We start from the raw sequence: 24,168 nt of genomic DNA, 5'->3' as shown, positions 1-24,168 counted from the left end.
CAGTTCCGATTCACAGCTAGAGCGTTGTTCAGAGCATTAAGCACCGGTAAACACGCCAAATTGCCCGGTGATTAGCGACCAGGGCGCCTAAGGTTTAGCCAGCTGATGGAAAATTTCAGACGTCTGCTCGCTGATTTACTGACTTGGGACGGGAAGGACGGCGACAGCGAGGGCGGCTTCTGCTGGAAGCCAACCCCAGGGGGTCGGTCTCTAGCTCTGTCTAGCAGTCTGCTTCCGCTGTCCAGCGCTCATCAAGGCTCCTGCAGCCGAACTGTCCACGTTCTGCCCGGCAACCGGCGAAAGGTCACCGTGACAAGACACACCGCGAAGTCCTGTTGTCTGCCCGAACACTTTTACCGGCCTACTCTAGATCAGCCGACTCTGCGCACTTGTTGATCGCTCTGAAAAGTTCTCTGCCGGCTCTAATATTGCAAATGTTAATAAGTGACAATCAATAAAGAAAATAGGTGTATGATGAGCTACTACTGAAGCTTCGCCGCTTATGAACCACTATCCCGCGGTGGTACAGCAGCCCAGCAGAGGTCGGCATGTTGGGTGTCTCGCGGTAAAAGACACCACAATCACCGACAACTGTCTTCGGTTTAAGTTCCATATATTGAAACTTCTTCATCATCATTCTCTGCCCTCAATCCTGTACCCTAGCCCTCTAGTCCAATTTTGCTATCACTCTGAGATACATACTTCCAAAAATCAACGATGCCACACGTCACGAAAACCTCCGAGTCTGTGCTGGCCTATGTCAACTGTCACCTGCCACCAGCCAAGGGCGAAAAGTATCCAGTCCAATACATCGCTACAGTAGGCTTCCAGCGGGCGAAGTATGATAAGCAATTGGTCAACGTCACCGACAGTCGTACGTGTGAGGACGACTTCAAGCTTGACACCCACGGCTTTCAGTGGGTTGAGAGCACGATCCAAGAGAAGCAGTGGGACGGCGACTATCGATTTGGACTGCCCCCTCAACTGCAGAAAGATGTCCAAGATCTTCTGAAGCGACAGTAAGTGTAGTGCCCCAATGTATCTTCAGAACAGTTAGTCCTTGCTGAGGCCCAACATAGCACAGGGGCGACATACGTCCATCCCTTCGCTCCTCATGTGATTCGCCGTGACAGTCACCAAAAGATTGTCAACATTGAGGATGATGTCCCTGACGATGCAATGCTGAATATGCAACCGCCTGCAATGTTTGTCCACGTCGGTAAGCATACCTCGCGCAAATTAAAGAACGCCTCAATTGACAGAGTCTAGATCAATCCTACGACGGGGCTCAAATCATCCTTGACAGACTTCCCGAAGCAGAGATGCTTCGTGCCAAGACACATAACCGTTGGGGTATCATCAATGTCTGGCAGCCTCTCAAGCCTGTCAACCGTGAGCCTCTCGCTGTCTGCGACGCCCGCAGTGTTGACGAGTCTGACCTTGTTCCCGTCACTACCCGCATTGTAATTGGAAAGCCCCCCAACACCATGAACAAAGACAATGAGCAGTGGCATATGAAGGCAAGCCCCAAGCATAAGTGGTACTATGCGAGCAATATGACGACAGACGAGGCGCTATTGATCAAGTGTTTCGACTCAAAGTTGGATGGAAGGGCGAGGCGGACACCGCACACCGCAATTCAAACCCCGAATGACTTCGGTCCACCTCGTGAGAGCATTGAGATCAGATGTCTTGTTTTCTGGGAGGGCCAGGAAAAGGAATAGCTTCTCCAAGACGTATCACATTCTCTTAGACGTATGAAACAGAATGATATTGAGCCCTACTTCATTTGATGCATGACCTTTCATTGGTGGATGATACCGTGATGCTAGACTGTGGCCCTAAGCTCACAACAAACACGAGCCTGCATTGGTATCCCATGGAAATGGTACGTACTCAAGGAATGTGTAAATGAAACAAGATGCTCAAATATAGTGACATCCACACAACGATAAAATTTGACTTCCTCAGCCATGTGCATCACGAACCTAAAAATTGTATGGATATCGCAGAACACTTCACATCAATCGCTACTAAACCAAGAACAAGACCCGAAGCGCGTAGCCTCTGGATTCCGCCGACGCTTTAACTTGATCCAGGTCAACCACCATGGATGCCAAATTGTAGTAATTGTGTGGGATGCTTATGATGACGAACATGCATGTATTCCTAACCAGACTATGTAATTTTGCTTCCTACCATGCCTGCACAGGTGTGCCGTATACCGCCATGTTACAGACCTTGCCAACATCCGCATCCCTCTTGCCCTCAACAACATCAACGAGCGCCTTGCCACCACCCGTGGGATCGCCAGCACCCATTTTCCTCATCGCCTCCGGGTTGCCCTCTCCGATGTCCGTCGCAAAGAAACCAGGGGCGACACACCAGACCTTTACCCCATCGTTTGTCAACATCCTAACCCACTCGAGCATAACCATGTTCAACCCAGCCTTCGCAGCTCTGTAGGAGATGGTGCCGACCGGCTTGGGTGCACCAGCAGGGGGCACCTTGTACGTGAAATGGGACGAGTCCGCAGCGTTGGCCAAGGACGATACACCGCTGGTGTTGAAGATGAGTCTGGGATCAGAAGACTTCAGCAACAGCGGTAGGAAAGTGGTTGTAATGACGTGAGGTCCAGTGACGTTGATGTCCCATGATTTGTTGTAAGCCTCACGAGCAGTCATGTTGCCGCGCTCGATTTGCTGGTCAAGCATCACACCTAAACAGCACAGGCAGTTTAGTCAAAGTTCAAGGCGTAAGGAGATGAGGAGATATGACTTACCAGCGTTGTTGATGAGCACATCAACTCTGTCGCACTTGCTCTCGACAGTTTCATATGCCTTCTGGATGGACTCATCGCTCTCGACATCGAGCTGCAGGGGCTCGACAGTGCTGAGGGAAGAAACCTCCTTGCGCGCCGTGTCTGCGGCCTCCTGTCCCTTGACGAAGTCACGACTCCCCAGGAAAATGTGGTATTTCTTGTCAGAGCCGAGAAGTGTCTTCACAGCTTGGTAGCCCAGGCCCTTGTTGGCGCCTGTGATGACGACGACCTTGTGATCAGCGATGGCGGGCATTGTGGGAGACGACTGGGGAGATCGCAAAATGTAATTTCTTTGGGCGTGTAATCTGCAAGAGAGAATAGGGAACTTGCGAACAGAAGATGATGAAAGAAGCATCTTGAAAACCACGACATGACGTTGGTCTTTGGCCTAAACTATATAGGGGTCTTTGCTTTGGTCTTTTGTCGTGTTCATCGGTAATGCCTGGCCGGCGAACCCTGGACTGCGATCCAAGCTGAGTCCGCGAAGCACGCTGGAGGCGGCCAGGTCTTCTGGGACAGAAGTGGTTCAATGGTGCCGAAACGCTGTGCACTGTCCAGTGTCCTCAAATGAGGGCCGACAGGCCGGTAAACAGCAAACTTTAGCGGAAACACATCCCCGATACCACTACTAAGAGCTTGACGAAAACCACTCAATGGCTCATTCCGCCTGCCAGAATATCGCTCTCGATCAAAGTACTTATCGCAGATATTATCTATCTTGCACACGCGAGGACCGCGTGTAAATCTACTATTTGGCATAGGCATTCTGTCGTCGTAGACGTTCCTAATTCAATCCACCAAATCGCCAGAATGGGCTCGAATGAACAACCCAACCGCCTGCTGGCGTACAACATCTACGTCTACAAAAAGCCAGACATGGATGAGCAAAGCCATCACCACCACCTAGAGCATGTCAACAGCCCAATCATCACATCTCTTCTCAAGAAGTACGGCGCGGTCTCTTACAGTGTGGTATGGTGCCGTTTACAAATTTGATCGCGGGCTCGAGGTACTGACCAGCTACACCCTAGACGCACAACGACTCTACTTCCAAAGCGGCATTCAAGCGCCTGTTTCCTAACGCGCCAGAAGCCATGCTGTTGGACTACGACAGCGTCATCTCGATGATCGTCCCAAATATTGAGTGCATTGAGAAAATGCGCGAAGACCCCGATTTCATGAAAAAGTTCATCCCGGATCATTTCAACTTTGCTGACATGAGCCGAAGCAGGTAAGGGGTTTCTTCGTCGATCAGTGCCCTTGAGCTGATTTGTTTGTGCACAGATGCATTGTTGGTTGGGTGGAAAACTACAACTTCCAGAACGGAGTGTGACGTGTTTGCAGTTATTTCGTAGACTATTTTAATATAGTTCACATAAGTTTGCTCAAATCCTAGTTGCATCCTCATCGCGTTCATCCGTCGTTCAACGAATGTTGACTTTGACGTAAAGGCGATCTGGTGTTCTGTCAATGACGGGAAACAGCGCCCTAGGTTCGTCCTAGGCGCTGGAGCACTGCTGTTCGCCTAAAAGCCCGCTTGGCTTCGGCTTCACGAAGCCTGTTCAAGACCCCGACGTCTGGACTCTTTGATCATCGTCATGCTTTGGCTTCAATTGACAGGAAAGTCGAAAACGCTACATTCAAGATCCATCCTAAATGATGCGGATCGATGTGGTTGATGCCAAACTTCAACACTCGTCGGCTTCTTTGGAGGACTCGGCACTCCACTCAAGTGTCCTCATCCCTGCTCTCAAGCTCACTTACACTGCTTCGGCATCCAGTCACCGACCGAACCAGTCGAAACGCCATACAGCTGCTACACCGGAGAACGCTAGGGGACAATATTCAACGCCAGCGACAAGCGAATCGAGGCATTCGTGGCCTGAGCATGTTAATAAAAGAGCCTTTCTTCACCAGCCAGATTTACTATTTACCGTCAATCATCAACAACCGCAACGTGTCGCGACGCAGTTTTACCATTTGAGATTACCCAGTCCTAGCTCTCTGTTTCCAGCGGTCCAGCGCTCCCAACCAGACTACAATGCCTACCCTTGAGCTCAATTATGCCACGAAGGACGAGCTTGCCTTCCTGGACACCGATATCCAAAGAAAGCTCACAGTCTCCGGCGACACCGTCGAGTACAAAGCGACTGCAGAAGTTGACAAGGAAAAGGAGGCTGAAGAGCGCGCCAAGCTCGATGCCATTGACAACCATAATGTGTCTGCTTACACCGTGACGCTCAACTACCGCCTCGACCCCAGAAAGGGCGGAGACGAGATGATTTGGGGCGGCACCTTCGCGCAGATGCGACGCAAGTACGACCCCCGCGAGGTCGTCATCCAAAACGCCAGAGGAAAGGAAAGCGAGTTCAGTCTCGATAAGACTGGATTCCAGTTCGAACACTTTCCTACGTCATACAAAGACTTTCCCTGGAGCCCCATCGACGAGCACCTCAACAAGGTGTACAATGCGGAGTGTGAGGAGTTCATGAGAAAGATGTAAGTCAGCCCTAGGGGTTTTCCCCTGTGCGGCTTCGCTAATCTGCATACAGCACCGGGGCTTCTGACGTTCGCTTGATCTCCCACATCATCCGCCAACGCCAATGGGAAAAGACCGACCCTGAAGAAGAGGCCAAAAAGCCCGACATGGCCATGACTGATGGAGGTCTTCTGTCCGCAAGATTCGTGCACATTGATCAGTCTGACCTCGGCGCCATCCGCCGCCTGTACGACGACATGCCCCCCGGTGAGGGCGCCAAGCACGATGGCAAGCACCGCTGGGCCATCATCAACCTCTGGAGACCTTGGGAGCAGGTCCACCGCGAACCCCTCGCGCTCTGCGATGCCAGGTCAGTGCGGGACGACGAGCTGCACGACACGATGCACTGCGTGCCCTTCCAGTGGCCGCGAAAGCCCACAGAGAACCACATGTGGCAGATTGCGCCGCCTGAGAGCTCAACTCAGCACAAGTGGTGGTTCAGGAGCGGCATGACCAGGGACGATGTCATTTTGATCAAGATTTTTGATTCTAAGAAGGACGGAAGAGCGCGCCGTACACCGCATAGCGCTTTCCCTACCCCTGATGACATTGGCCCTGCTCGTCGCAGTATCGAGACCAGGTTTTTCGTCTTCTGGGAGGACGAGAGCTGCGAATAGGTGCACGATACTGGACAGGATGTGGTGAAATTGGAATATGTTGCATACATAACTTAGGTAGATCCAAATTGAGCAATTGGTACACATCAAGTATTTATTTATTTTTGGCTTAAACGTCTCTTGAACTTACTCCGTGGTTTTTCTTCTTGTGTTATCAAATTGCAGTATGTATCGCTCAGTTGAGAAGGGGGCGGGGGGGGGGGGGGGGTCCCGGNGTGGGGGGGGGGGGGGGGGGGGGGGGGGGGGGGGGGGGGGGGGTTCCAGTCTTGCGATGAGATAGATCTTGGTGACAGATTTGTGTTCAGATTACGAGTCACGGTTTTACTAACTCCGTACGCATGCTTGAGAATCATAAATAATTCCACTCTTTCAGTCGGTGCGACGAACGACTATCCCATTTTCATTCACAGGTAGACGTGGCAAGAGCGGGAGCCCGGTTGACAGATGGTCTAGTTGATTGTGATTGCGTACCTATCTGAGGAACAGCTACACTGGGAGGCAACCAAACGAGAAGACTTCGTCGCTCAAGACGCCAGGTCTTACTTGGACTTGATTAAAATTTCCTCAATGTGTAACCATTCCCGTGTTTATGGACTTACAATGCCCATTCTGAAATGTCCAAAATGCTCATGTGTTTATGGGCTTGGCCCCCCTGACCACCCCGTAAATGATACAGCGCAGGTAACTAGGAGGGCGCCCACTTGCTCCTGGAACGGATCTCCTCCCCATACTTGAAGAAGAGAAACGGGATAGGCGCCAGAACAACGCCGAAGAGGCCCAAAAATGACGTCGCTCGTGCGACGCCAATTGAGCTGTAAAGAGAGGTCCTGCAATTTTGCAACCCATGTTAATGTCATCAACACTCGGGTGAGAAGGAGACTTACGCGAAGACGGGAAAGCCGGACGCGAAAAGCGACCGCATGAAAGTGTTCGCTGAGATTGCAGAGTTCGAGAATGGCCCGTAGCAGTCGACGATATAATTCATTCCTTGCATGTTGATCAGAATGATACCCATGCCGATTGGGACACCTGCAATGATCTGCTGTGTCGCGCTCGTCTCTGGTGAGCTTGTCGCGGCGAACCAGAACATTCCGACAGGCAGGCAGACGGAACCGAGCATCATGAGGAGGAGCCTATTCTCCTGCGGCCTGCCAGCCTTGGGATCTGGGGACATGTTTGTGTTGACTGTGAGGATGATGAGAGCTCCCCCGATGATGGTTCCAAGAAGGATGGAAAGAAGGGGAAGGCCAGCCGAGGTGGAGTCCCAGTGTCGCTCGTTGGCGAACGACATGGGGTATGCAAGGAAGAAGATATACATGAGGCCTGATGAAGCATTAGCCATCGTCACATGCAACCGAATGTGAGATCGTGGTTGATGGCTTACCGAACACCACAGAGATGTATGTAGACATCAGAAGAAGAATGGGCTCTAGGACAAGCATCTTCGCAGGTCGAGAAAGACAGCTTTCTACAACATCCTTGAGATTTCGGTCCTGTTCCTCTGATCTTGCCCTGAGCGCCCAGTTGCGTGTCATATGGCGCATGCGCCTTGCCCTCTTTGCCAAGAGAACTGGCGAATAGGTCTCCGTCAAGAGAGGATACGTGATTGCTGCAATAACAAGAGTAAAGATGGCGGTGAAGTTGAAAATCCAACGCCAGCCGAGGGAACTCTGGACGATAACAGAACCAGTCATTGGTCCAATCACCGGTCCAATCATGAGAAAGGTCCCAGTACATGGCATGGCGAAGCCTCTCTGCTTTGGTGTCCAGATATCGGCCAGGGTGCCGCTCAAGATCGCAGAAGGTGCTGCACCAAAGATTCCCTGGAGAAAACGAGACACGAAGATGGTGAAGAGGCTCTGGGCGTTGGCTGCGGGAAGCTGGAGGAGAGCAAAAGAGACGTAGCCAATTACTAGGGGACCCTTTCGCCCATAGCGCTCAGATAGTGGCCTAGCCTCTGTTCAGTACTCAAGACAGGATCAGAACATGAGGATGTTACTCACCCAAAGATGATTGGGCCAACAGCAAATCCGAGCATGAACAGCGATGTACCGCCAAACACCATGGTCTGGACGGTAGTGTCGAACTCCTTAGCGGTTACTGCCGCTGCAGCGCTGAAGACGGAGGAAGAGAAGGTCGTCGATAAGACATACAGGGCAAGGACCCAGGTGATGAGCCACTTTCGCGGCTTAGAGAGATTCTGGGCATTGCCTTTGTCATCGGGACCATTCCAGTCCACGATGAAGTCATCTCCTTGGATCTTCTCGAAGACGCGGGTCTCAAACTCGGCTTCCTCTTCGAGATCGAGCGCATCTACAGGAACAGACTCTTGGGTCGACGTCATCTTGACCGTATTCAAAAATGTTCTGTATAAAGAAGTAAAGGCGGAAAGATTGTACAGATTAAAACCAGTACGCCCTGCTCAGAGTGGAAGGCGGCTTAAGTCAAGCTACGGCTGAGCCTACTGAATGCGATGCGTCAGATGCGGTATCAATCGGAGGTGATCGGAGACTGCCTTCTCTCTTCTTCGCCGAAGTAGTAGTTCTTCAAGATTTCTCATGGGCGATGATTAATGGCGCCATTGCCAGACGCTCCCTATGGTTTACCCCTGGACGAGGATCAGAATGGGCTAGAGCGATGTCCCTACTGGGCTCCGGTTTGCCGTGCTGACCGCCCTCAAAGCCATCCATGTTCAGATTTTGGTTGGCTACTCCCGCTAACCGCAAGTCGGGGAGAGTCCACCACTTCTCCTCGAGAACCTTCACATCGCAGACTTCGGCGAATGGTCACCGTCGCCTCGGGAAGCCTTTCATCCCATCGCAAGTGGCCAAGAGGTTTCCGAGTGTTGGAGTAGGTAAGCAATTGGGCATGAAAGTCTCTCGGAAACTAGTTGCCGAGCGACAAATGATTTTCCGTGATCCAAATCGTGGAACGCCCATTGCGAGAACCTTAATTTCTTCATGTCGCTAAGTCAATAGATGCTTTGAATTGGGAATACGCTAACTATCATGCTATTGGCCAAATGAACTTATGTGTGCCTGAAAGGGGCACCATTTGAAACTTCAGCCAATGAATTTGCGCAACTCTCCCAACAGTGGATTCCCAATCTAGATGACATAGCACTGAAGCCTGCCACGCATGGTGGAATGACATCTGTCTTTTTTACCACTGATGAGTGTTTACTCTCACATGTCTAGTGGTATGCTCACCATCACACTTACCAGGACTATGTGTCTCTGAAGGAATACCAGAATCAGGGATATCTTCGGGGACGCAAGGAGTTCAATAGAAAACTAACATGAACACAATCCTGGCAGTCAATAACCATCTGCGGTACTTGAAACCTACTATTGACCAAGTCAACCCAATACAACGAAGCCGGATATTGAATACAATGTTGAAAATTCTGTGTTGCTCCAGATTCTGGTGTTGCCTAAACTGGTACGTAGTAGTACACAACTGAAGACCTAAATTGTGTTTCCTCAACTACCCCTTCCTTCGTGATGCGACCGCCAAAGTCTCGTTGGTTCGTTGAAACCTTCCACCGAACAACTTTTTGGATAACCAGAGCACCGAGTACAAAGAGCAAAGCCGCTCCGACAATAACTTCTGTTGTGTTCTTCCAAGGATACTCGTACCATCGCAAGGACACCACATACCGCCAAAGCCCATCGCTTTCGACACTCAAGTATGATCCTATTGAAGACGTTAGTTGTAATATCTAGGCTGTATTCCCTTTTACAAACATACCTAGCTGCGTGATAAGCACATTGTCCAAGACGTGTGAAACACCACCGTAGATGAGTACATCTTGCTTCAAAACCCGCGCATGGTTGACGAAGAGACGGCCCGCGGAGTCACGGCTCAGTCTTAGCTTGAGTCCGCTCATGGTTGTAACCTCATTAATAGTGTCTCCAAAGTCCACATGGTAAAGGACACGCTTCGGGATTACGTGGTTGTTGATTGTGGTCCTGAGGTCCTCTGGGGCGAGTGATTCAAGGTGAAATTTGTATTTTTCCATCGCTTCATTGCTTGGCAACAAAATCGTCGTGTCACGGAGGGATTCCAAGAACTCGCTCATTTGAGCCTTTTTGACGAGGCTCCAGAACTTTTCAAGATTTCCCAAGTTTGTCGTTTCTGACAAATTGTGCGGAAGGACGAGGTTCTCGTTAATGGTGTGCAAGACGCCGGAGTCGTAGAAGATGTCGGCTTCGACGATGGGCAAAACTTTCTGGATCCCACATTCCACCCGAAATGGGTTTTCATTATCGGCAGCCGTCAGTTTGACCACGGCACCGTCCGAAATGTTTGTGAGAACGGGTGGCCGGAGGACGGAATGAACCAGCTGCGTCTCGACTTCCAACAGGGGATTCGTCGAAGTGTAAGAGCCCTCTAGGAAATGGTATTTCATGATTCCTCTTGCCAGCTCTGGATCGATTAAGCTCAGGTTCATGCCCCAGTTGGCGAGATATTCGAAAGCATCGTCGTTCATCGCTATCAGTGTCGAGTTCTTCACCGCTTCGAATGTGCCCAGCAGGTCTAGCTCCACAAGGAGGTCATGGAGCATAGTGAGTGACCCATGACGAGCGAGGACATGTTTCAGTGACTCTCCGGCTACCAAGCAGGGGACGATGGCGAGAGCTGAAAGAATTCGTGAATGCATTGATGACTTAGCCCGCAGCGAACAGCGAAAGATACTGCAAAGAATGTGGCCTCTGAATAACGATATTGGAAGAGATTGAATCTCTACCTGTAATAAGAGGTGTCTTGCCAGGTCGATCAGTGCTGTCTGGTCATTATTACGATTAAGCTCGTGGGGGTGTGGGCAGATTGCCGGAACGCACTGATCGGTGTTTGATTGCCGCCGTCACCACTGCCACGACGCCCCAAAGTCTCGCAGAGCTTGCCCCTTAACCACTCTAATCCCTAAAATGAGCGTGCACCTGGGACCTTATTCCAAATTTCATCTCTTCATCGCCTGAACCACCAACTCTCCACGTGGCGAGCTAGTCTTGCTCGATGACTTCTGGGGCTTCGTTTCTGAGACCTGTCAATCATGCAGCTTATGACCCTTCTTTCGTGCGCTTTGCGCATATGGTCTACTACCTGGTGCCAACGACCAGACCTTCTCCAGTTAGAGAGCGCAAAAGAATCGTCGGTGGCCCGGCAGCCTGTCCGCTTCGAATTACATATCACCTCTGGGAAGGTGGACGTCGTCGGCGCGGGCACCAGAGATGCCATTCTTGTCAATGGGACGTTCGTGGGTCCCATGCTTCGGCTTGAACAAGGCGATGAAGTCGAGTTCCTGGTTCGGAACTACCTCCGTGAAGACACAACGATGCACTTTCATGGGATAGAGCAACGGACGACACCCTGGAGTGACGGCGTTCCGGGACTTACACAACGCCCGATCCACCCTGGTGCCTCTTATCTCTACCGATGGATCGCAGAGGAAGCCGGGACCTTCTTCTACCACGCCCACTCTAAGGGTCAGCTGATGGATGGTCTCTATGGCGCAATCATCATACATGCTTCTTCTGAAGCCGAAAGACCATTTCATCTCATCAGCCGCGATGCATCCGAGGAACAAGCTATGCGCACGGCTGAGTTGAGAAATCAGCCACTGCTCCTAGCCGACTGGAGCCAGTACAAGTTTGACGACTTTTACCACATAGAGACAACGGCAAACTTCGACTTGGCTTGCACGGATGCCATAATTGTCAATGGCGTGGGTTCACAGTACTGCCTGGACCCCGTCACGTTGGATAACATGACGAATCCCATCATCCTCAAGATGTTGAAAGACCTTGGAGAGGATCATATGACGGAAAAGGGCTGCGTGCCACCAATTCAGGCGCTGCAGGGAGACTACGATGTGGATGTTGGGAAGCTTCCACCACAGGCTGTGAGAGAATGCATTGGAGGAAGAAACCCGGAAGGCAACTTTACTTTCAGTGTTGATGAGAAGCTGGGCTGGGCGGCGCTGACCTTCGTCAATGTCGGAGGTCTCTACCCATTGCAAGTTTCCATTGACAACCACGAGCTTCACGTCTATGCCGTTGACGGGCAGTATATTCACCCTGTGGTTACTGATCGCGTGTACGTCGGCAACGGAAATCGAGTGTCAGTGCTAGTAAAGCTCGACCAGGAGCCTGCGCGGTACACTATCCGTATGGCCAATGACCTTCTCAACCAGATCCTGGGGGGCTTCGCCGAGATGGCGTATGGCGACGCTGCTCACCCACCGCGACACCAAAAGCCAAAGATGAATTACGCAGGCCAGCCGCTCATCGACCCACTCCGTTCATTTAAGCCAGAAGACGGTCGGCCATATCCTGAACGGCGACCGGCTAGACGACCGGACCGGACAGTCAAGCTGGTCTTGAGAAAGCCTGGCCGCCCTCACGGTGCGTATGAGTGGAGTCTGTCTGGCCATGAGCTGTACAACATGACTGCCGAGGAGCTGGACCCGCCAATGCTCTTCCGGGGACCTACCAAAGCACCCGATAGTGAGCTGGTGGTCTTCTCGGAAGTTGGTGGTTGGGTAGACATGATCTTGGAGACCGAAGGCCCTTTTGCTCAAAGTCATCCGATTCACAAGCATGGGAACAAGGTATATTTTCTTGGTTCTGGGATCGGGAAGTTCCCCTGGAGGAGTGTGGAAGAAGCTGAGCGAAGCCTTCCGGTGGGGTCATTCAACTTCGAAAACCCGGCTCATCTGGATACATTCACCACACCAGACATTGCCGGTAATGCACCTGCTGTCTGGACCGTCGTAAGATACCAGGTTGAAAATCCGGGTGCTTGGCTTCTGCACTGCCATGTGCAGACCCATCAGGCTGGAGGAATGGGTATTGTATTGATGGACGGCATTGACCAGTTTCCGGAGGTACCGCTGGAATACCGCGAATGGAACGGGTTCGCTCTGCCCTTTTAGTAGATAGAGCATCATCGTATGAATCATTTATTTAAAACACCAAAATTTGTATCTTTGACTTGAATAAGCAGACATCATATGGACATCATTATCAGGAGTCCAGGAGACGTTTTCTCTTGAGCCTGGTGATTGCGTCTCTTTCTTCAGTTGTCTCACAGTATCGTCATTTCATCGTTTCTAATTGGCTAGAACGTTTTGACCAGAGCAACACAATATGGCTTTAGACATGAACCGTCTCTTTATTTTCAGTGACTTTATGCAGTGGTTTGCTCTAGCACACAGGTTGTAGGATTTTACTTCCTTGGCTTGGGTGCAGAGTTCCACGGAAGCCCACCATCAATAGGCTCGTTGCGAACCCTCTGCGCAATCAAACCCTCCCACTCCTCCCTCGCCAAAGTTGGAATACCCAGAGCCTTATTACCCTTTCCGTCCCAGTCGGTCTTGTATTTTCCACCAAAAATGGTATAGTGGATGACCAGAAACGTCGCGAAGATGGGAGGTGGGTTATCTCCAGCTGCCTTGAACATGCCCAACCCTTCCTGAAGCTTGGCCTCGGCGTCGACATGAGAGACCGACCACTTCGCGCCGGACTTCTCTTCCGCAATCCTGAGAATATCTTGCTGCGACGTCACAACATCGTGGATGTGAATAGGCCCGCTCTTCATCTCCTTCGTCTTGCCAAAGATGGAGACGACTGCTTTTCCAATGGTGTAGCCCCGCGTCATGCTGACTTTGTGGCCGCTGTTGCTCTCGCCGCCGACTTGCAGCGCAGTCCGGTCTTGGAAGTTGTATGCATATGCTCCGTTCAGCACGCAGCCGATAATGGGGCCGGTCTGAACGACGGTCCACTTCATTTCTGCGTTCTCTGCTTTTTTATGCAGGTAGTCCTGGATGCCGACCGCGTCTCTGTAGTACGGCAGATGGGCAACTTGTGGGTTGGTGGATAGTGCGGTGAAGTCACTGGGGATGAAGTGCTTAACGGTGCCTGCGGCGACTGCGGCATCAATCAGCTTGTACTGGTGCGGCCAGCCTGCCATCGAGATGGTTGAGACGACGGCATCTTGGCCCTCCAGCGCCTCTGTTAGGCTTTTGGTGGATTCGTAGTCTACAACCCGGACGTTGGCCTTGTTGTTTGGGTTCGAGCGAGAGAGGACTGTCACGTCGAAGCCGGCGTCGACGAGTTTGTCGTAGACGTATCCTCCAACATATCCTTTCTGCCCATGTTGTCAGCGTACACTCCCTATAGACATGGATGGCCTAGGGCTTACCCCAACCACCGCGACTTTGTGAATATCGGTAGTAGTACGACCAGGCATTTTGGCGAATGATGTTTGTGAAATGTTCTTGGAGTAGACGATTCCGACAAAGCTTCAACCTAGGTTCAGATGTCTTCGCCTGCTCTATTATGAACCTGCGGATAGACCAGCATGTCTCCAGCGCTAATGGCACCGGTGAATGGTCATGATTGTCCGTTACAGGGTGCTGTTCGTTCGCCGTAGTGCTTTCCCGGGGTGCGGTAACCGCCCAAACTTAGGGAAACGTGCGAAACTTTCGGCGATTCGACAACACCTCATCTTGCCGACTCGTGTAATCGCCCAGTACTTTTGTTGACGCATGATCCGCTGTCTCTAGAACTCATTAATGTCCATCCCATCAAAGTTCAATTTCGCAATTTGCCATATTGCTCTAGAATTTTAAGATTTTGAACCATGTTCGGCGCAGGTCTCCAACAGTGGGTGCTCAACCTCTCGAAGCTGGCATCCAGCAATCAGATCCTCCTGGGGAGTCTGAACTCTGCCCCTGGCAGTGCAGCAGTGGATGACGCGGTTGCATCTTCGACATCATGCGTAAGTCTTCGAATCAACTAGCTCTCTACAATTCATTTACTAATTATATCAAAGTGCGAAGCACTGGTTAAGTTGATGGGCAGCCACAATGCGGTGATACCCCGCGACACAGCTTACACCTCATCGGTCGGCTCGTACTTCAGTCTCAAGAACGCCGAGACTCACCCAGCCTGCATCGTGATTCCCGAGTCATCTAATGATGTCTCAATTGCAGTGAGATCTCTCACTCGGGGCTTTGAGCTGCGCAAGAACCAATGCCAGTTTGCCATTCGCGGTGGCGGGCATACTCCCTACAAGGGCGCCGCAAGCATCGACGGCGGAGTCTTGATCGACCTGACTCGTCTTCCGGCCTCTGGTATCTCATCGGATCGCAAGACAATCGTCGTCAGCCCCAGTCAGACTTGGGATCAGGTCACTGAGCAACTTGACCCGTACGATCTTAGCACCCTCGGCGCCCGTGTCGCCGGTGTTGGTGTGGGCGGTGCGGTCCTCGGCTGCGGCACTTCATTCTTCTCTCCTCGCTATGGCTTCATTTGCGACGTGGTTGAGGACTTCGAGGTCGTTCTTGCCAGCGGCGATATCGTCCACGCGAACGAGCGAGAGAACAGGGACTTGTGGAAAGCCCTCAGAGGCGGCGCAAACAACTTCGGCGTCGTCACGGCCATCACCATGCAAACCTTCCCTCAGGGCAAGTTCTGGGGAGGCCAGACATTCCACGACATCTCAACCCGCAAGGAGCATTTCAAGGCACACGCGGACCTTGCGTCGATGCAGTCATACGACCCCTACGTGCACTACATCAACAACCTCGTTCTCAGCAACGCCACGAGGAGCTGGTTCATTGGCAGCAGCTTGCAGTATACCAAGAGCGACCCACCTGTTATCGAGCCTGCTGTCTTCAAGCCGTTCCTCAACATTGCGCAGAAGCCGCTGTTCCCAGGTGGCCCGACCAACACCCTTCGCGTTGACAATGTGACATCCGTCTCTCGCGAATACGCCGCCTTGGCAACATACCCAAAGAGATGGCTGTTCGCCACCATCAGCTTCGCGCCTTCTGAGGAAATGATGGAGGAGTTCTTTCAGATGGCCGACAAAGCCTTCCAACGTTACCTGGATCTTGATGGCTTCTCAGTTGCCATGGCCTACCAGCCAATTCCGTCCGTCATGGCTGAGCGCCGTGGGGCTTCTGACTCAATGGGCCCCATCCAGACGGAAGGCAACCTCATCTACATCCACCTGGCAGTTTCTGTCGATGGCAATGAGGGGTCTAGCGATGACACCATTGAGCAGGCGGTTCAGGACCTGATTGAAGGTGCCGAGCGCAAGGCGAAGGAGATGGGCGTCTACCGCAGCTACCTGCAGGCAACCTACGCTGAAAGCTGGCAGAACCCGCTTCTTCGTCGCAGTCCCAGCACATTGGAGCAGCTGATTGCCACAAGCAAAAAGTATGATCCTAAGCAGGTTTTTCAGATTCAGGTTCCGGGTGGTTTCAAGCTGCCTCAGGGAGGTGCCTTGCAGGAGGAACTATGATGTTGCCGACATCTCGGAGTTCACTATTGTACTTGGACAACATTCACTGGAAATACATGGATAGCACTGCATTCACATACAACTAGCATTGGAATTGAACCGTGATTGTCAACTGTCACTATTGAATAGGCTTTCATCAACCTTGTGGTAACCATAAAACCATCTCGATGATAACTAAAACCCGTTTGTCCGGCCATTTTGTCCCAAGGTTAATGCAAACGAACTTTTGTGTGGGAAGACAGCCATGTTAGGCCTGTTTTTCTCTCTGTGCCACGGCAAGGCCGCCGTGCAACGTCAATCAGACGACATCAGCATACTTTTGACATGTTCACGTTATCCTATGGTTGGAATCTTTCCCTATTATGTCCTCTTTGGCGATCAGTTGCCGTACTGGGTGTGTGACGGAAAAGCCCTCCGAGGAAAAGTGAATTCAATGTGTTGTGCGAAGCTTCCGGCGCCACGTGGGACAAGCAAATGGACAGGCTTTCAACTCTTAGCCGCCATTTGAAACTCGCAACATGCCAAATGTCCGGTAGACTCCGTTTTCCAATAGACTCCGTTCTTCAGTGAACTCCATTTTTTGAAGATCGCCGATTGTCGGCGGGGCTCGGGGCTGAAGGCCGGTGACGGGGTCCCCTAAGGTAGACATCTTGGCAGGCACATCATCGGCAGCGTCCCGGAGATCTCGCTTATTTGCCTTCAATACGAACAGAGATGAAACCGACCGGTGATTTAGTAATCTGCTGACGGACGTAATTCTCCGTTCTTGGAAAGATGAGAGCTACTGTTGGCCCCCGCCTCTGGAACTCTGTGTCTTGTTCCTCAGATGTTTACTCCCTGGTCGTGGGGATCACGTTGTGAAACTAATGAATCTTCAGCATCAGATATGTAAGAATGTTTGCATACGGAGTGTTCTATCTGCTGTAATTGATGTTCTATGATGATAGCTGCAATCTGGGTAGTACGAAAAAGAAAAAGAAACTCCAATCCGAACCGATGCCGATGCCCAACGCCAACGCCATGAAGTTAGCCGACGCTATGACATGACCTAAACGCCAACAAATGAAAACATGAAGTTGATTCATGCAGAAGATGCTTTCCTCAAACCATCTCTCACGAGTTCCACCAGTCTCTCAGCGCCCTCTCCGCGCATCATGCTAAAGTGATGTTCACCCTCCACAACTCCACTAGTGATGTTCGCCCCAGGGAATAGCTCAGCCCATTTCCCAGGCCCGAAATCCTTCCTGCGTTCCGTGAGGAACTTCATGTCTTCCACGTCCACCTCCCCCTCCTTTGGCGGGGGCATCTTCGGGTAGCGAATACCGTCAAATGCACACTCGCCCGCCCATATGATGTTGACCTGCAGTCCTTTTGCACCAGAAGGCGACAGCGGAGGGGCATAGTAATCATTGAGCAACTGCGTCGAGGCACGGAAGTGCGGCATCAGCCAGTCGGGCGGCGGGGCATCATCGGCGCCCCGGCGCATCTCGTTGGCGAAGATGCCGACCTTTGTACAATGTTCGTAAAACCTGTCTGGCAGGCAGTCCAAGCCGTTGTTGGGTGGCGGTGAATCGATCAAGGTCAAGGAGGCGACCTTTTCGCCCGCGGCTATCAGCTGTGATGCAACAGCGAAGGCGAGAATTCCGCCGGCCGACCATCCTCCGAGGTGGTAAGGGCCCTTTTCTTGGCGATTGCGGAGACCGGCGATGTAAGAGTCGAGGACTTCTTGGAGGTTGTGGTCGTACATGCGAGATGGAGTCCTGCAAAGCAAAGATTGTCAGTAAGAGAAAGGACATTACAGATGTGAAGAATGGACATACTTGATGAAGGGTGAGTTGAATGCCACAAGTCCCGTAGTCGGGGCAATGGCCGGAAGAGTGAGGTACGACGTAGCAGCACCACACCCATCAGGGAACAAGAAGAGCGTCTGAGGAGACCTCTTCCGAGAGCCCTGGAGATACATGGACCACGCTGGTGGAATTGCTGCGGCCTTCGGCTTTGTGATCAATTCTTTCAGGTCCTCGATAGACTCGTCGTCGAGAGACGATGCTGGGGTGGGACACGCATCTTCAGTGTCCATGTCCAGAATTGGCGAGGGTCTCTCCACCAGATCCGGCGACTCCAAATCCACGGAGTCAGAGTCGCTGCAAGTAAGCGTTGTTGACGAAGACACAGGCGATGACAAATCAGGTCCGCAGATGCGCAGCTTGACATCGCCAACGGTAGTGCACTCAACAAAGAGGGCTCGCTCAGGTAGATCAATGTCTAGCTCATCGCGGATACGGCCGCAGACAACTAGAGACAGGAGAGAGTCAATGCCCAAGTCCGCCAAGGCGACATCTTCAGCAAGATCTGCCTGGTCGATGCCGCTCTCCTCTGACAATATGGTGAGAGCAGCTTCCCACATGTTCGCGGACTCGTTCTGGGTATCGGTACGCGGTTGAGGGACTGCGTCAATGGCAGCTGACGGGGCAACATCGGCGTGCCTCTCGAGGGTCGGTGAAAGTGGGGCTTGTTGCGTAGGTGCGCGTTGATCCGCCGACGGGATGCCACCAGATACCTTCTTGTTGGCTGAGTTGACGATGTACTGCATGAGTCGCTTGGGAACACCTTGGAGCTAGTTGCTGTTAGTGACCAATGGAGTCTGCGGACGACCGCAAGTGGACTTACCGTGACACCTCCGACAAACCCGACCAGATTGTAGCTCTCATCAAAGACAATGACGTCTCCCATCCACAGCCTGCTCTCACCCTTAGTCATCTTGACGTAGGAGTAGTAAGTCATGTTCGGGTCCAGCTTGGGAGTGAGAAGCTTCATGGACTCCCATCCGTGATTGACAAAGATCTCCTTCTCCAGATCGACACCCTCGTTGGCGTTCATCACAAAACCGCCAAGCTGCGAGACCGCATCGAGATACGCTGGGTTGGAAAACCAAGTGTCGTTGTCAGGAAGTCCCTTGAAGGAAACCATGCCGGTCGCTTCAAACGTGTCGTTGTTAAGGGTGACCGCGGAGAGACCACGATACTTGGGATCGAAGTCAGCAAGCTGGGTGATCATCTTGTAGATCATGGCCTTGCTGAATCGGAAAGTGTTTCCAGCCTCTCCAACCTGCGCATGTAGAGCTTTCGAGCGAGCCAATGCATCTGACGAAGCCGCCTCGAGGGTGGCGTCCGATCTGACTGCCTCGGAAGGAGAGAAGCGGATTTTGCAATTGGCATGTTGCTCGATGATCTTATCCTTGCTCTGGATATACATGTCAGTATATCCGTACTCAACCAGTCATGGGCTGTTCAAACTTACATCCACGCTGGAGAAGGTGCAAAACACGGTGTTGCTCTCCTTGTCAAACTTGGCATCAGTACGGAGGATCTGCTCCTTGCCGACATCGTTCGCAACCAAGGCGCTTTGAATATGCATCTCCGCGATCTCGGTGACCATTTCGTCAACGGCCATACCGGTGACTTGAGTGACGTAGTTGCCGATCATGAGAGAGATATCGGCGTAAACAGACTACGGAAAAGAGTTAGCGAAGTCATATCAGTGACACTGATGAACTTACCGGAGTGCACAGCGGAACACCGTAGACCTTGTGCCCTTGAGCCATGGAATGGACATCCTTCGAGTTGAGATCGATGTCGACTACGACCTGTCCATCGGCGCTTCCCCTCAGAGTATCTTTTACCACTCTGTAGATCGAGGAGTGAGGGAATCTGGCAGGGCCCATGATAGCAGCCGGTTCGCCCTTACGAAGACTCCAGTCGTGGACATACTGCATCCAGTATTCCTTGAGCGTCCATCCGTAGGCTGGCAGTTGCAAGACTTCATGACACTCGGGGAAGTCTTCGTGGAACTTGTCCCATTCGAAGTTGACTCCAGCCATGTACATGCCAGCCATGGCTTCCACAAGCAATTGCCAAGTGTCGATCCCCTTGTGCAAAGAAGCAAACACCTGCATCTGGGGCCCGACAACGTCCTTGACCATGCGACAGACTACCGGAGCTGGACCGATCTCGACGGCAATGCTCTTGTCGTTGATAAGATCCTCACTCTTTGCAATGTTCAAAGCTTCCTGGATGTTGACGGGGTTCCTGCAGTGACGGACAAAGTAGCCATCGCCGAACTCCGATGACTTGCGAAGAACTTTGCTGAGGGTCGGGGAGATAACGGGAACAACGGGGTCGCGAAGCCGAACCTTCGATGAAAGTTTGAAGAACGGAACAAGAATCGGATCGACCTGCGAGGTGTGGAAGGCAAGAGGTGTATCGAGGACGTGGCATCGCATGCCCTTCGACTCGAGGAGCACCCTGATCTCCAACATCTGGGCGGTTTTGCCACCGAGCACAACGTTATGCTTTCCATTTCGGCAGCAAACCTCGAAGTTTGTCTTTGCAGATTCTGGCAATGCGGCGAGGACGGTGGCCTCTGGCGCTAGTACTACTAGCATGATGTGGGAGCCAGCTGAGAGGTGTTCCTCCATCAATTTGGCCCTGCTGCCAACCAGGTAAATTACGTCGGCTTGAGACAGAACACCCGCCGCATACATGGCCGCGTACTCTCCCAGACTATGACCAACAACCGCCTGAGGCTTGACGCCGAACGATTGCCAGAGTCTGCAAAGAGCCATCTGGTAGCAGACATGAGACAGTTGAAGCAAAGTGGGAGATCCACTACCGAAGCTGCTTGCCTGCTCAAAAATAGGAAGAATTGACGGCATTCCCATTTGTGTGCATAGATGGTCGTAGCGCTGCACATCGGTTCTGAAGGACGTGAAGCGTGCGTACAGATCAGCTCCCATACCAGCCTGAGGGGAACCCTGTCCGGTGAAGGTGAACACGACGCCTGCTCCACGGGGCGGCACAGGAACACTCTTCTTGTCCCCGCTTCTCCAGTCTAGGTACTTCTGCAAAGAAGCCCTAAGTTGATCGAGACTGGCGGCAGGAATTGCAGCTCTGTGGCGGTGATGCATCCTGCGAGACGTGGTGGTGTAAGAGAGCTTGGGAAGAAGATTCGTATCCCAGAGTGTCGCGGGACCATCAAGCCATTGAATCATGTTTCGGAGATTGGCAACCAGAGAGTCTGGAGTCTTTGCGGAAATGGCAACAATATGATGTTGTCTCGGGTCTCGAGTCTTGATCTTGCGGGGAACAGGTGCGTCTTCCAGAATCATGGCGGTGTTGCCACCAGCAGCAGAGAAGTTGTTCAGCAAGACTCTGCGGGTGCCGTTCTGAGGTCTGGGCCACTCCGTTGCTTCCATAGCAATGTGGGTATTACGCGATGGCAGGTCAGGCAGTCTGTGGTTGACCTTAGTCTTGATTCCAGCATGGGGCGGAAGAGTGGAGTGCTTCATCATCAGGAGCACCTTGGCCAGACTTGTGACGCCCGCAGCAGCCTCGCCGTGTCCCACGTTTGACTTCACAGCGCCGATGTGAAGAGGGTGTGTTGCAGGTCGAACAGATGAGCCCCGTGCGGTGAGAGGAGAGAGCGTTGTCACGACAGACGTGGTTTCGCCCGCATCTCCAGCTTGGGTGCCCGTACCATGCATCTCGACATAGCTAATGTCGCTAGGGCTGATGTTCGTCTCCGCGAGGAGATGGTCGAAAAGCTCCATTTGAGCCTCTGAGTGGGGTCTTGTGATAGACTCTGCCTCTGCGTTGTGGTTGGTCGCAATGCCGCGAATGCAGGCCTGAATCGGATCTCTGTCTGCCACAGCATCGTCGAGCCTCTTCAGAATGATGGTGACAACGGCCTCACCGCGGCAGTAACCATCGGCGCTATCGTCGAAGGTCTTGCAGTTGCCCGTTCGGGAGAGGAAATGGCCTCGGTCCAAACCAGCAGTCATATCGGGGTTCGTCAGAACATTGGTGCCGCCGACAATGGCCGTGTCAACTTCACCTCGCCAGAGCGCGTTGCATGCTAGGTGCAAAGCTGCGAGACTGGAGCTGCAGGCGGTATCAATCGTGTAGCTGGGCCCCCGGAACTTAAAGTGGTAGTTGATGCGGCCGGGAATGAAGGCCCGGTTGCCACCCGGAATAAAGTAAGTGTCGATGTTCTGTGCGCTGTTTGTCTCCATCCAGTCGTTGCTGGTTGATCCAAACCAAATACCTACGCGGTGCTTCTGAGTAGACGGCGTGCGGTCAGGCACAATACCTGCTTGCTCAAGAGCCTCGGCCGCTGTCAAAAGAGCCAGACGCTGAGCGGGGTCAACTTGAGAAGCCTCTCGTGGAGACATGTTGAAGAAGGCAATGTCGAACTGAGATGCCTGGTGCAACCAGCAGCCGAAGCCGGTTCCTGAAACATTTTTGTTGCTGGTGTCTCCAACGTGAGCTGACGAGTTCCAACGAGAAGGAGGAACCATCTCGTGGGTGTCAACGCCACGGATGAGAATGTCCCAGAAGGCGTCCATCGTGTCAGCTCGGCCTGGAAATCTTCCAGAAGCAGCAAGAATTGCGATAGGAGACTTCGCAACTCCTCCATTTGATGCCAATGATGAGTTTGAGGTAGGATCTTCGACGGAGTGATGCGAAGCTTCCCTGACAGAGAACAAGTCTGTCGGCAACTGGCGGCGGAGGGGAGGCACCAGTCGCTCTGTGCCTTTGAAGGCAATTGGTTGGATGACCACTTCTGTGTTGATTTCAGAACCAGAGTTTGAAGCATGCTTGACATGCTGAGCAAGGCGCTCGGGGAGCTGGTCCAAGGCCATTTGCCGCTGAAGACAGTCTCTCACAGCCTCCTCAAAGACGTGGCGAAGTGTGGAGCCACTGATAACGTCTTGGCAGTCGGCGCTGGTGGAGATTATAGGAATTTGACTGCGAGGCAAATTGCTCTTGGGTAGACCGGACAAGACTTGAGCAATGTCTCCTTCACTGTAGAGAAGGGCTGAATGATAAGGAGCCGCAATGGGAAGAACTGTACTGGTTGACGCAACGGCCTTTCCCATTGCTGAAGCCAGGAAATCGGTTACAACACCCGGGGGTCCAGAAACAGTTGATTGGGTTGGGCCCTGTCACGAAGTTAGCCACATTGCTAGCAACAGTCACGTTTGGAGCTGGTGTTGACCTACCACGATCGCCGAGATGTAGGGAACGGAAGTGATTGGAAGCATAATCTCAGCAGCGTACTGCTTCAGAGCATCGGCAAGTGCTTTGGGACTTGAGCCCGCAACAACATAGGACCAAGCAGCGAATTCGCTAGTAGAGCTCGAGTTTTCATCATCGTTGTTGATTCTACCGGAAACGTCCCAAGCAAGAGCTCCAAGACGAACGGCAATAGCCACAGCGTGCAGAGCAGGCTCCATCAGGCTGGACACGCTGTGAGCACAGCTCACTGCCGCCGCAGCAAGAGCGCCTGTACATACACCAGCAAGACATGACTGCTCGGAAGTTGGATATACTTGGCAGCCGCTGCTGTGCTGGCGAATGAAGAGACCCAACTGGGCTATACAGGTCAAAGCCTGGGACAGGCAGGGGTTGAGGGCGCCAGCGCGGTAGTGTGACAGTAAGTCTGCGATTTTCGCAAAGCGAGGGCATCGCGATTGTTGTGCTGAAGGCAGTTGTGCGATTTCGCGCTTGAGCACGGCGCAACTGCGTTCGATGAAGTCCGTAACAAGGGGATCATTGTGTGTTTGCCCGAGACTGCGCAACGTTTCTGCGCTATCATAGGTCTGGTCGCCGAAGACATAGGCGTAAACTTCCTTGTGGACAGCCATCGTGTAATGGTGTACGTCTTGGGTGGCAGTGCACAAGTATGGGCGTGCGTAAAGAGAATGAATATAGAAGACTAAAGATCACCAAAAGACGAGAGGCTGAGAGTTATGGTTTAGATGAAAGATGACTTGCATCCGAACTCAAACGTAGCTGATATAAATCAAAGACTTCATT

General features: G+C 52.2%; 8 protein-coding genes across 8 annotated transcripts; 3 read left to right on the top strand and 5 right to left on the bottom strand.

Moving 5' to 3' along the window:
* Positions 1-717: 717 nt before the first annotated feature.
* GCG54_00001071 (Gibberellin cluster GA4 desaturase) lies at positions 718-5,977 on the top strand (the record flags this gene model as incomplete). The annotated part of the gene is made up of 8 exons (XM_045401198.1): positions 718-1,019; positions 1,080-1,219; positions 1,270-1,600; positions 3,631-3,793; positions 3,853-4,052; positions 4,106-4,148; positions 4,878-5,320; positions 5,374-5,977. 8 exons carry the CDS (start codon positions 718-720, stop codon positions 5,975-5,977), a joined length of 2,226 nt encoding a protein of 741 aa, XP_045259123.1.
* On the bottom strand, positions 2,196-3,074 carry GCG54_00001072 (Short-chain dehydrogenase/reductase tropE; the record flags this gene model as incomplete). Its single annotated transcript, XM_045401199.1, has 2 exons — positions 2,196-2,719; positions 2,783-3,074. The coding sequence occupies 2 exons, from the start codon at positions 3,072-3,074 to the stop codon at positions 2,196-2,198; spliced, it is 816 nt and encodes a 271-aa protein (XP_045259124.1).
* A 685-nt stretch (positions 5,978-6,662) lies between the features above and the next one.
* GCG54_00001070 (Citrinin biosynthesis cluster MFS transporter mrr1) lies at positions 6,663-8,321 on the bottom strand (the record flags this gene model as incomplete). Its single annotated transcript, XM_045401197.1, has 4 exons — positions 6,663-6,789; positions 6,862-7,300; positions 7,362-7,927; positions 7,981-8,321. The coding sequence occupies 4 exons, from the start codon at positions 8,319-8,321 to the stop codon at positions 6,663-6,665; spliced, it is 1,473 nt and encodes a 490-aa protein (XP_045259122.1).
* Positions 8,322-9,410: 1,089 nt separating this feature from the next.
* Positions 9,411-10,544, bottom strand: GCG54_00001069 (uncharacterized protein; the record flags this gene model as incomplete). The annotated part of the gene is made up of 2 exons (XM_045401196.1): positions 9,411-9,673; positions 9,728-10,544. 2 exons carry the CDS (start codon positions 10,542-10,544, stop codon positions 9,411-9,413), a joined length of 1,080 nt encoding a protein of 359 aa, XP_045259121.1.
* Positions 10,545-11,033: 489 nt separating this feature from the next.
* On the top strand, positions 11,034-12,914 carry GCG54_00001068 (Laccase abr2; the record flags this gene model as incomplete). The annotated part of the gene is made up of 1 exon (XM_045401195.1): positions 11,034-12,914. One exon carries the CDS (start codon positions 11,034-11,036, stop codon positions 12,912-12,914), a length of 1,881 nt encoding a protein of 626 aa, XP_045259120.1.
* A 293-nt stretch (positions 12,915-13,207) lies between these two features.
* GCG54_00001067 (uncharacterized protein) lies at positions 13,208-14,230 on the bottom strand (the record flags this gene model as incomplete). Its single annotated transcript, XM_045401194.1, has 2 exons — positions 13,208-14,128; positions 14,183-14,230. 2 exons carry the CDS (start codon positions 14,228-14,230, stop codon positions 13,208-13,210), a joined length of 969 nt encoding a protein of 322 aa, XP_045259119.1.
* A 393-nt stretch (positions 14,231-14,623) lies between these two features.
* Positions 14,624-16,291, top strand: GCG54_00001066 (FAD-dependent monooxygenase yanF; the record flags this gene model as incomplete). Its single annotated transcript, XM_045401193.1, has 2 exons — positions 14,624-14,761; positions 14,816-16,291. The coding sequence occupies 2 exons, from the start codon at positions 14,624-14,626 to the stop codon at positions 16,289-16,291; spliced, it is 1,614 nt and encodes a 537-aa protein (XP_045259118.1).
* Positions 16,292-17,372: 1,081 nt separating this feature from the next.
* GCG54_00001065 (Non-reducing polyketide synthase pks27) lies at positions 17,373-24,011 on the bottom strand (the record flags this gene model as incomplete). Its single annotated transcript, XM_045401192.1, has 6 exons — positions 17,373-18,051; positions 18,112-18,908; positions 18,962-19,534; positions 19,592-19,801; positions 19,851-23,291; positions 23,352-24,011. Coding segments are annotated over 6 exons (6,360 nt in total), but the record flags the coding sequence as incomplete, so codon positions are not given.
* Between the last annotated feature and the right edge of the window lie 157 nt (positions 24,012-24,168).

The sequence above is a fragment of the Colletotrichum gloeosporioides genome (genome assembly GCF_011800055.1).
Source record: "Colletotrichum gloeosporioides strain Lc1 chromosome Unknown consensus_81, whole genome shotgun sequence".
Lineage (NCBI taxonomy): Eukaryota > Fungi > Ascomycota > Sordariomycetes > Glomerellales > Glomerellaceae > Colletotrichum > Colletotrichum gloeosporioides.
This window is presented reverse-complemented; position numbering and strand designations above follow the sequence as displayed.